Source organism: Chiloscyllium plagiosum, chromosome 23 (assembly GCF_004010195.1).
Source record: "Chiloscyllium plagiosum isolate BGI_BamShark_2017 chromosome 23, ASM401019v2, whole genome shotgun sequence".
In the NCBI taxonomy this organism is placed as follows: domain Eukaryota; kingdom Metazoa; phylum Chordata; class Chondrichthyes; order Orectolobiformes; family Hemiscylliidae; genus Chiloscyllium; species Chiloscyllium plagiosum.
In genome coordinates, this window is record NC_057732.1 from 41,205,103 (window position 1) to 41,217,317 (window position 12,215).

Sequence of the window (12,215 nt, forward strand, 5' to 3'; positions counted from 1 at the left end):
AGCAAACAAAAATAGGAGTAGTTGTAGGCCATTCAGCCCTATGAGCTTGCTTTGCCAATCCATAAAATCATGGCTGATCTGACTTTGGCCTCAAATCCACATTCTTGCGTACCCCTGAAAATCTGACTCCCTTGTTAGTCAAGAATATATCTTAGTGAGGAACAACAAAAGCGGTCAATAAGACATTTGTTGGGAAGTTATATAAACTAATATTAAACACTAATTTGACCCCAAGTCCAGTATTTTATCCAATCTGTGTTCCGCAATTAGGAAGCATGTAAAGGCATTGGTGAGAGTGCAGAAGAGATTCATCAGAATGGTTCCAAGGATGAGAGGTAATAGACCAGAGAAATTTACAGCATAGATGGCTGTGAACTGATCTGACAGAATTGTGTTAAATTAAGAAGTGTTGAGATAGAGTTAACAAAAACAAGCTGTTTGCAATGCTGAAGAATTCATAACAGAGAGCACAATTTGGCCAAAGAATCAGAGGCAACATGACAGGACAATCTCTTGTGCAGCAAATGGTTAAAATTTGGAATGTGCGGTCTGAAAATGAATTCAACAGTAGCCTTCATTAGGAATCTGATTAATTTTTCTAGGAGAAATGATATTGCCGCAACATGAGGAAGGAGCTGAGAATAGCTGAAATGCTCTTAGAATGTGCTGGACAAAGCCAATGGGTTAAATGGGCTTCTTCTGTGCTTTACTACTCTACATTCTATGAATAAGTTAAAATGCATAACGTTGACAACATATAATCCACAGCATAGATGGAATGAATAAAAGCAATGAAAATATTAAGGTCAACAATCATTGTCAGTTAGTACACAAGGTCTTTAATAGTATTGCATCAGACATATCAAATTTGGAATGTTTGAAACATCATCCAACCCTGCCTAACTATATCTATTAACAAGAAGGCAATAAACAACTAATAATCCCAAATGCTTTACAACTGAAAGTGAAAGAGATTTTTCAATGAGCAAAAGCATCAAACATCTAAATTAGACTAAAGCCAATCCTTAGGTGCACAATTTTGCAATGTTTAAGCACCCTCTACAGGTGAAAAATACAAGTTCAGTTAAGGACATTATACATACCTGTCATAAATCCTCTGAAGTTGCTGAAAGCTATACATTATGTGGGTCATGTGGTCATTGGCAGCTACCACTTCAGCTGGAGGGTTATATTTATTGATTGCCAGAACCTGGGAGAGAAAAACTGATGTAAATATATCTTTCATAATCTATTACATTGTTATGCCTCCAAGAATTTTGAGCAAGTGTAGAAACCAATATATCTTGGTAAGTGTAGAAACCAATGCCAGTCAGTACAGCTGTGATGTAAAAAGAAACATTGAGATTTGGGCTTAAATTTTTCAAAACCTGTTGGTGATAAGGAACTTCAAATGTTGCTTCAGCACATTGCAAAAGTGGTCAGAATTTCCTGAAATGTATAGCCGTGGGTGAGATAAGATCTCCATTCAATTAAGTTCAGTGGATAGGCATTCAATGCTGGAGCTCCAATTAGAGGATTTCCACCTTGAGAGTCGCGTCAGGTTATGATAAACAGAATAGATCCTTCAAACATGAAGGGGCTTCTCTCCAGATTTTTAAATATTTAAGCAAATACAGCAGCCAGGCTGCTACTGTTGTGGCTGGAGGGTGGGAGGGGTTACTCTTGGGCACATCCACGCAAGTAGAGAGATTTGCACAACATGTTTTCCCTGCCTACTGCCAGCTGGCCACCACCAATCACCAAAGGAAACCCATTCAGTGCAATTTATTGAAAATTCCAAGTATACCTCCATTAATTGGCTTCACTTAACCCTTAACAGCCCCGACTGCTACCTGCAATGCACCAAGAGATGGATGTAGTTAGCCTTGCTATCCTGGAACAACCTCTGCAAAAGTGGCTGGGACCAGAAAACTGGCATGGCAGCGACCTCAGTACTTTCAGTCCCCTCTTCGCTTCCTGGTGACAGTTTAGGATATGGAGTAGGACAAATAAAACTGAGATGAGGAGAAATTTCTTCACCCAGACAGTGGTGAGACTGTGGAATTCTCTGCAATAGAAGGTGGACAAAGCCAAAACATTGAATTTTTTCAGTAAAGAATTAGATTTCTTTCTTAGTGATAATGGGATCAAAGGGCTTGGAGAGAAAGCAGGAACAGGGTACTGAGTTGAATGATCAGCTATGATCATATTGAATGTGAAATAACTCTGGTATCCCATCACCCTTTATTTATATATGGTAAATCCTTAACACTGATCCAGCTCCCTCACATCCAGCTCTCAGAGTGAACTGGGCATCTGACGCTCTTGTTTTTATCTGCCAGCCAGAGCTCCTGATTGGACTAGATTAACAATCTCAATCAAGGAACTCATATTCTATGAGGGCCACCTGGCTGGTCTCGTTAAAATCAATTCAGAACGGCAAAGCAGACCCGAAGGGCCAAATAACTTATTGCTGCTCCTATTTTCTATGTTTATATGTTTCCAGTTCCAACCCAGAAGGGCCTGAAAACAATCTTATTATTCTATGAAACATGTAGTCATATAGCTAATAAAGGAAGTAGGCTGGCTATGGTGACATCACAAATCCTGGCCAAAATGGAAATGATTGGGTAATTTTCCCATCAATCATATCAATGGACAGCACTGCTAATAAGTGACTGGTATTAATTTTACACAAATAATTAGTACTATGTAACTATCCTGCACCCCTTCCAACTTTGCTGAATAAATCCTTCTTTTACAGTGATTCACTGAAGTCATCAGTTTCTGTTTGCTATAGTTCATAAAGATGATTACATGAGATTGTTTACTGTAAGTCCATCTGTAAATCTCTCGACATTGAACTCATTAGCTGACACAGTAATATTTATACTCACTGTTAGATTTAATAGTAAATCTTTATCTACAGCTTAGAAACTGACCATTTGGTCCAACAGAAGCTCTGTACAAGCTTCCTCCAACCCCTCCTTATCTAACACTATTAGGACAGCATTCTATTCCTTTACCCCTGTGTGTTTATTTAATTTTCTCTTAAATACATCAATGTGATTTGCCTGAATTATTCTTTGTGATAGTGCATTCTTTGGATGCGTTTCTCGAATTCTTTATTGAGCTTACTGCTGGCAATTTGAAACTTATGGTCTCTACTTCTGGTTTATCCTTTTTAGCAGTTTTCCATATCTATGGTATCAAATATATTTTTATTACTTAAAAACATCTATCAGATTACTACTCAACCTGCTTTTTCTAAAGTCTGTTCAGTCTTTCCTGATACTTGTGCCCTCTCAATTCTGGCTAAAATATCTGTCCTTGATCACTGCAGCAGTATTCAAAGACCTTCCCCTTTAATTCACCTTCAAGGTGAAACTGCCACCTCTATCTTAGGAGGAAATTCTGTCTTGGATCCCATTAGTGCCAGCAAGTCCCAGAATCAAGATGTGAGAGTGGAGGGTTAAAGTGAAGTGAAGAGCCCTGGGTGAGTAGGCAGCTTCTGATGGGCACAGGAAGCTCACACAGAGAGATCACACCTTTGTCCAACACTAGACCTGCAGCTAGCTGCCAGTTGCCCACACAGTGAGGGCCTTTTAATACTACTGGTAAAGTACCTGCAATGGTGATGATATGCCCTTAGGAAGCCATTAGGTGGCCTGGCATCTCTTTACTGCACCCCTAAAATTTCTGATAGGTTGAAGCTGGCAGTGGGAAGGCCACCCTCTGAAGTTTACATGCCTGTCCTCGTGTTAAACCAACAGATAGGAAGCATTAAAGTCACCCCAAACACCCCAAATATGGCATCATATTACATATTCTCGATAGTCCAGTAGATGTACACTAGAGCTCATTGCTTTGTGCAACTAACCCCTCACTGATTATCTATATCTCTGGAACTGCTAAACTATGAAAGCTATATGGTACACTTTAGAAATATATCTAACTCATATTTCGTTACAGATTCCACATGGCAAACTTTGTGCGAGGGCTTTCCAAGCAATAATGCCACTGTTGGAATCATATTTTGTCAGTTTAAGGTTGAAATTTGAAGAGTGAATTCATACAAAAATTTCAATGAACTGTAAGCAATTTTATTTGTTGTTTCTGTAGAAAAATTAACACATAAATAAATTGCAACTTGCTCAATCAAGTGCCTGACACACAGCCAATGTTTTAAAGAAGGATATCTTATTATATGTTAGTCAGTGCTGCAAATTACCACATAACTGAGCAGACATTGTTTTGAAAATCTGGAATTAAAATAGAGTATGGTAATGACAGTTGTAGACACTGAACTCTTGGAGGGTGGGAACTGCTGAAGTCACTGGACTAATAATTCAAAGTTCTGGATTAATGCCCTGTGAGCATGGATTTTAATCGCACCACGGCTGATGTGAAATTTTAAGTGAATAAAAATCTGGGATTTAAAAGCTAGCCAAATGGCAACCATGTTACCATTGTTGATTGTTATAAGGTTCCCACTCAACCTTCAACAGTCACGGAGGGCAGACAGAGTGGAAGTGGAGGTGCCAGCCACCTCTGGAGTGTCCTGAGTAAAGATTTCGAATGGGGTTGTTTCTTCTGTGGCTGGGTGCCTCCTGGCACTACCCTGTATTCTGAGGAAGGGATACCTAAAATGCTCACCAGGAGACCCATTCCTGTCATCTAGACTTCAGTACTGAGGACCAACGTCTGAGCCATGGAGCGCACCTCTCCAATAGATCCTAAGGTGGGCTGGACTCCATGATAGCTGCCAACCTGTCGATGAGGGCAGCTAGACAGTCGCATGACTCACTGCTTGCTGCAGCTTCATTGCTGCAATGTGGGTCATAGCCTCCCATATATGTCAGCTGCTTCTGTTCCTCCTTATGCATGAGGATGAAATCCTCAAATACTGACACCATACAGTCCTCTCCTGCTTGGGGTTGAAATGGTGGCTGATCTTTGACAGACCTCCAAGTTCTAGCAATCTAGGCCATTTCTTCCTCAGTCAGATGCACAGCTTTATATTGTGAGCTCATACTTTCTAATGCTAAAGTTTTCCACTGAAGTGTCAATATCTGAGCTGATAGGGATGAAGGAGGCAGCCTTGCTAATGCTTCCTCTGTGGCCTCAGAGCTCTCACCCTTAGAGGTGTAGGAGGTAACTTTTAGGGGAGCCAGCCATTTCAACACAGGAGATGCTGGCAGTAACTGCAAGGTAAAAGAAAGATAAGGCATATGACCAGTGATTAGCAGTGATAACCAATGAATGACACTGAGTGGCTCTACTGTGAGAGTTGTAATAGAATGAAGAGTTGACAGGACATGGATGATTTGGAACCACTGCAAGACTGAACCACTCTTGCCCTGCAAGGGCCATCATTCTCTCCTCCTAGGAGCTTAATGTTGGGCACCCCTCCATCGATACAGACTCTCTCTGCTCTGTTATTGGCTATTTCCTCCCATCATGAGAGAAAGAGAGGGATTCAGTGAGATAACAGTGGGTGACACATCTGTTAGAGTTAGTGCAGGTAGGAGAAAGATGAAATTACCTAAGTGAGGCAAAGGTGTGCAGAGGGCACGCAGAGTTATTAATGTGGGAGATTTGGGTGAGGGAGTGGGGCAGGTGTTGGTCAGTATGGGCGAGGGAACACGTTGAAGGTGATAGTGTGAATGGTAAACCATAAACCTTGGTGGGAACAGGGTGCAGATCAGCGAAGGGAAGGCACTTACCCTGGTATAGTGAAGAAGGTCTTTGATCTTCTTATGATATTGCTGGCCATTCCTCTAGATCATGAAGATGGCAATAACCTGGGTACTGACCTCAGACCAGATTGCCACGGCCTGGTGGTATGGCCTCTTCTACCACTTTTCAACGAAGTGGAATCTTTGCATATTCCCTGAACCAGGACCTTTGCTTTCCTACCAAGGAATCCTGGTGCCACTTTCCCTTCTATGACATCTTCTGGAAACATCCTTGACCAAGCAGGGAAGCTTCATAATGCTAAAGCTTATCTGGGTTCATAGCAGTTTTTTTTAAAGATTGTGGGTGTGGAAGGGCTGCCAGTCTTTTCGTAGACATCCGCTGACTGGCAAGCTGTTCCCTGAATGGCATGTGATAATGCGGGGTTGGAATCGGATGTGAGTGTGTGATAGGGACAAAATAGGTCATTAATAAGGCAAATTTGACAAGATGGGACAAGAAATCTTACTAAGCCTCACGTCAGAAATCCCTTTACAAAATTCAACAGAACTCACACCAAAACACATAAGATTCCATCGAACAATATGATGAGAGACCTTCAAATTGTGGAAAGGCAGAAGGTGTCTCTCTCCCTCTCAATCTCTCTGCAATAAAAGTACCCAAAGTCTGAAGAAATCCAGTTATTCTCTCCCACCAGTGCTGTAAGCTGTGCCTTTTAATTAGTAACTAAGAGAATTTGTAGTGTACCAAATATTCTGTAAAGAAGTGAATAAACCTGGAGAGAGGAGATTAAAGAACAGAAAATCATGGCAAGAAAAAGGATCATGTCAGTGAAGCATGTAGTCTGTTGCTATTGAATTCTGTTTCCCAGTTTTACTTTCTATTAACCCTTAAAACCAATCTCGTTTTGTTCATCTGTACATTCTGTTTGTGTGTGTCAGGGCTTTAAGAGGGAGTTAGAGTCTTAACTAGTGCAGCCATATAGTGACAGTTCATGGTTGTTTATCACTGATTAGAATCTAGTTATTAGCAGTAAATAATAGTTCTTGTTAAGCACAGAAGGAAGAATTCTGCCCATAAGATTTAAAGACTGTTCACTCTGTATATCTCTTGTTCAGAGTGCGTATAAATTAATATTCAAAACCTACAAATAAGTTAACACTTTTCAAGCAAATGTAAGCTGTGATTACAGAAATAAAATTGTGTATGTGAAACAGTTACAGCACATTTTATACAAATAAACTGATGTCAAATAACAAAATAAATTTTAAACAATTGTTTTATCACTGAACTGTAAAGTTACATTACATGATGTAAATTTTAATAATTATGTTTACTTGGTCCTATCAGTATATAATTAAAAACAATTTTCAAGGAATAATTCAATTTACCTTATCAATTGCTTTCACTTTTTTAAGATCCAGCTCAGTCAGTTTCTGCACCATGTACAAGATCCAGTATAAATAATCAGGGTTTTCCTATTGGAGAAAAAAAAATCTAAAAAGAACTGACTTCATGCAAGGATTGACTTTATTATAATTTAATTAATAAAAAAGTACCTCGAGTGCTGGGGGGGTCCTCCAATTTGTGTTCAACAGCAGGAAGAGAAGGAGTGACGACCAGGGATCTGCCGGGAAGGTGAATCACTGATTTCAAAACTTACCTCGAGCGTCGGGGCCCTCCATTTTATGTTCAGCAGCAGGAAGAGCAGGAGCGATAACCCAGGGCTGCCAGGAAGGTGAGTCACTGATTTAAAAATTTACCTCGTGAATAGGCGGAGTGCTTGCTGAGCAGAAGCAGACATGGGACTGCCAAGTAAGTGAAGTAATATATTTGGGCAGTTGCGTTACGTGAAACACTACTTTGGTAGTGTCTCCCACCCATTCTCCTGCTCTAACCAAAAAAAGAGTTCTGTGCATCAGATTGGTAAGGTAACTAGTTTTTTGTTTTATTCTTTATTTTTCAGTAGTCTCTTTAGGAATTCAGAATAGTGGGAATGGAGGTTAGGGCAGTTGAATATTCCTCCTGCAGAATGTGGGAGGTAAGGGTCACCACTAATGTCCCTCCTGACTTCATCTGCAGGAAGTACACCCAACGCCAGCTCCTCGAAAACTGCATTAGGGAATTGGAGCTGGAGCTGGTGCAGGATGAACTTCGTATCATTTGGGAGTTATCGAGAAGAGTTACAGGGAGGTAGTCACACCTCAGGTACAAGAAGAAGGTGGATGGGTTACAATCAGGGGACAGAAAAGGAACCAGCCGACAGTGCAAGGATCCCCTGTGGCCGTTCCCCTTAATAATAAGTATGCCATTTTGAATACTGTTGGGGGGCACGACTTACCGGGGTAAGCCATGGAGTCTGTCCCTGTTGCTCAGAGGGGAAGTGGGGAGAAGAGCAGAGCATTTGTCACTGGGGATTCCATAATTAGGGGGAGAGAGAGGAGGTTCTGTGGGAGTGAGAGAGACTCACTGTTGGTGTGTTGCCTCCAAGGTGCCAGGATTCGTGATGTCATGAATCATGTTTTCGGGATCCTTTAGGGGGAAGGGAAGGGAGGGGGGCAGCCCCAGGTCATGGTTCACATAGGCACTGACGACATACGTGGGAGGAGAAATGGGGATTTAAGACAGAAATTCAAGAGTTAGGATGGAAGCTTACAGCGAGAATAAACAGAGTTGTTATCTCTGGTTTGTGACCTATGCCACATGCTAGCGAGGCGAGGAATAGGGAGAGAGAGGAGTTGAACACATGGCTATAGGGATGGTGCAGGAGGGAGGGTTTTGGATACCTGAATAATTGGGGCTTATTCTAGGATAGGTGAGACCTCTACAGACAGGATGATCTACACCTGAACCAGAGGGATACCAATATCCTGGGGGGACATTTGCTAATGCTCTTCAGGAGGGTTTAAACTAATTCAGCAGGGGGATGGGAACCTAAATTGTAGGTCCGGTGTCCAGGAGGTTGAGAGTAGTGAGGTCGGAAATAAGGTTTCAAGGTCGCAAGAATGTACGGGCAGCAGGAAGGTGGTTTGAAGTATGTCTACTTCAACACCAGGAGCATCCGAAATAAGGTGGGCGAACTTGCAGCATGGATTGGTACCTGGGACATCGATGTTGCGGCCATTTCAGAGACATGGATAGAGCAGGGACAGGAATGGTTGGTTGCAGGTTCCAGGATTTAAATGTTTCAGTAAGAACAGGGAAGATGGCAAAAGAGGGGGAGGTGTGGCATTGTTAGTCAAGGACAGGATTACAGTGGCAGGAAGGACATTTGAGGACTCATCTACTGTGGTAGTATGGGTTGAGGTTAGAAACAGAAAAGATGAGGTCACCTTGTTGGGAGATTTCTATAGACCTCCGAATAGTTCCAGAGATGCAGAGGAAAGGATAGCAAAGATTATTCTGGGTAGGAGCGAGAGTAACAGGGCAACTGTTATGGGGGACTTTAACTTTCCAAATATTGACTAGGAATACTGTAGTTTGAGTACTTTAGATAGGTCAATTTTTGTCCAATGTGTGCAGGATGGTTTCCTGACACAGTATGTAGACAGGCCAACAAGGGGCGAGGCACATTGGATTTGGTACTGGGTAATGAACCCAGCCAGGTGTTAAGATTTTGAGGAAAGTGAGCACTTTGGTGATAGTGACCACAACTCAGTTATGCTTACTTTAGCAATGGAAAGGGATAGGTATAGACCGCCATGAAAGAGTTATAGCTGGGGGAAAGGCAATTATGACAAGATTTGGTAAGATTTATGATACATAGGATGGGGAAGGAAATTGCAGTGGATGGGCACAATTGAAATGTGGAGCTTATTCAAGGAACAGCTACTGCGTGTTCTTGATAAGTATGTACCTGTCAGGCAGGGAGGAAGTCGTCGAGCGAGGGAGCCGCGGTTTACTAAAGAAGTTGAAGCTCTCATCCAGAGGAGGAGTCATAGAGTCATAGAGATGTACAGCATGGAAACAGACCCTTCGGTCCAACCCGTCCATGCCGACCAGATATCCCAACCCAATCTAGTCCCACCTGCCAGCACCCGACCCGTATCCCTCCAAACCCTTCCTATTCATATAATCATCCAAATGAAGAAGGCTTATCTTAGAATGAGATGTGAAGGCTCAGTTAGGGCACTTGAGAGTTATAGATTAGCCAGGAGAGACCTAAATAGAAATCTAAGAAGAGCCAGGAGGGGACATGAGAAGTTGTTGGCAGATAGGATCAAGGAAAATCCTAAAGTTTTGTATAGGTATATCAGGAATAAAAGAATGACGAGAGTAAGATTAGGGCCAATAAGTAGTGGAAAGTTGTGCGTGGAGTCCGAGGAGATAGGGGAAGCGCTAAATGAATATTTTTCGTCAGTATTCACACTAGAGAAAGATAATGTTGTCAAGGAGAATACTGAGATACAGGCTACTGGACTAGACAGGCTTGAGGTTCACAAGGAGGAGGTGTTAGCAATTCTGGAAAGTGTGAAAATAGATAAGTCCCCTAGGCAAGATGGGATTTATCCTAGGATTCTCTGGGAAGCTGGGGAGGAGATTGCAGAACCTTTGGCTTTGATCTTTATGTCATCATTGTCTATAGGAATAGTGCCAGAAGACTAGAGGATAGCAAATGTCATCCCCTTGTTCAAGAAGGGAAGTAGAGCCAACCCTGGTAATTATAGACCAGTGAGCCTTACTTTGGTTATGGGTAAAGAGTTGGAAAAGGTTACAAGAGATAGGATTTATAATCATCTAGAAAGGAATGAGTTAATTTGGGATAGTCAACACAGTTTTGTGAAGGATAGTTTGTGCCTCACAAACCTTATTGAGTTCTTTGAGAAGGTGACCAAACATGTGGATGTGGATAAAGTGGTTGATGTGGTGTATATGGATTTCAGAAAGGCGCTTGATAAGGTTCCCCAGGGTAGGCTATTGCAGAAAATACAGTGGCATGGGATCAGAAATTGGCTAGCTGAGAAAAGACTGATGGGAAATGGTGGTGGCTGATGGTAAATGTTCATCCTGAAGTGGGTGTACAAGGATCTGCTTTGGGGCCACTGCTGTTTGTCATTTTTATAAATGACCTGGATGAGGGCATAGAAGGATAGGTTAGTAAATTTGCGGATGGCACCAAGGTAGGTGGAGTTATGGATTGTGCTGAAAGATGTTGCAGGTTACAGAGAGACATAGATAAGCTACAGAGCTGAGCTGAGAGGTGGCAAATGGAGTTTAATGTGGAAAAGTGTGAGGTGATTCACTTTGGAAGGAGCAACAGGAATAAAGAGTACTGGCTAATGTAAGATTCTTGGTAGTGTAGATGAGCAGAGAGATCTTGGTGACAATGTATATAGATCCTTGAAAGTTGCCACTCAGGTTGATAGGGTTGTTAGGAAGGCATATAGTGTGTTAGTTTTTATTGATAGAGGGATTGAGTTTCGGACCCATGTGGTCATGCTGCAGCTGTACAAAACTCTGGTGTGGCCACACTTGAAGTATTGCGTGCAGTTCTGGTCACCGCATTATAGGAAGGATGTGGAAGTGTTGGAAAGGTTTCGGGGAGATTTACCATGATGTTGCCTGATATGGAGGATAGGTCTTATGAGGAAAGGCTGAGGGACTTGAGGCTATTTTTGTTAGAGAGAAGAAGGTTGAGAGGTGACTTAATTGAGACATATAAGATAATCAGAAGGTTAGACAGGTTGGACAGTGAGAGCCTTTTTCCTCAGATGGTGATGGCGAGCACGAGGGGACAGAGCTTTAAATTGAGGGGTTTTAGATATGGACAGATCTCAGAGGTAGCTTCTTTACTCAGAGAGTAGTAGGGGCATGGAACGCCCTGCCAACAGTAGTAGATTCACCAACTTTAAGGGCATTTAAATGGTCATTGGATAAATGTATGGATGAAAATGGAATAGTGTAAGTTAGATGGGCTTCAGATTGGTTTCACAGATTGGCACAACATCGAGGGCCAAAGGGCCTATACTGTGCTGTAGTGTTCTATATTCTATGTTTATTTGACTGAATGCACAGCCAAGCATTTGCCACATGGGATTTTTTTATGGCTCAACTTCTAACTTTGAATATTTTTTGAGAAGTATTACTGATAAAGTTTCACATGATCATGGGAAAGAAACTGCATATTCATAGCAAAATTGTTCTTGGTTGCTGCCTAATGATTGTAGTTGGAAGTGAATGTGCTACCGGCATTAGAGGAAAAAAGAAACAGCCTTGGTGCAATGTCTTTAGAGTACGATACTTTAGCGAATTTAAACAGTCAAAGTTAGAATTTATCTGTAGCACACATGAAAACTAAAAGTAAAAGATGCAGAAGATTAATAACTTAAGATTCACAGTAATTGTGTAATACAGATGAGCTGTTAAAAATAGTTCAACATATGTCATAAGCAAACAAAAACAAAAATGGACTGCAAATCTGCAACATACCATTTAGAATAAATATATTCATATTATAAATTAGAACATTCTTTACTAATTAAAACATGAGTAGAACCAAATGTTGCAGAAAAACTAAA

The 12,215-nt window shown here is 41.4% G+C and overlaps 1 protein-coding gene across 1 annotated transcript in view; it reads right to left on the reverse strand.

Moving 5' to 3' along the window:
* LOC122561477 (leucine-rich repeat and guanylate kinase domain-containing protein-like) overlaps positions 1-12,215 on the reverse strand; it is a 159,783-nt gene that overhangs the window by 121,758 nt on the left and 25,810 nt on the right. Inside the window, exons 9-10 of the mRNA XM_043713222.1 lie at positions 7,089-7,175; positions 1,104-1,210 (exon numbers count right to left, since the gene is read on the reverse strand). Coding sequence (XP_043569157.1) covers positions 1,104-1,210; positions 7,089-7,175 — 194 coding nt within the window. The remainder of the gene's footprint in view (positions 1-1,103; positions 1,211-7,088; positions 7,176-12,215) is intronic.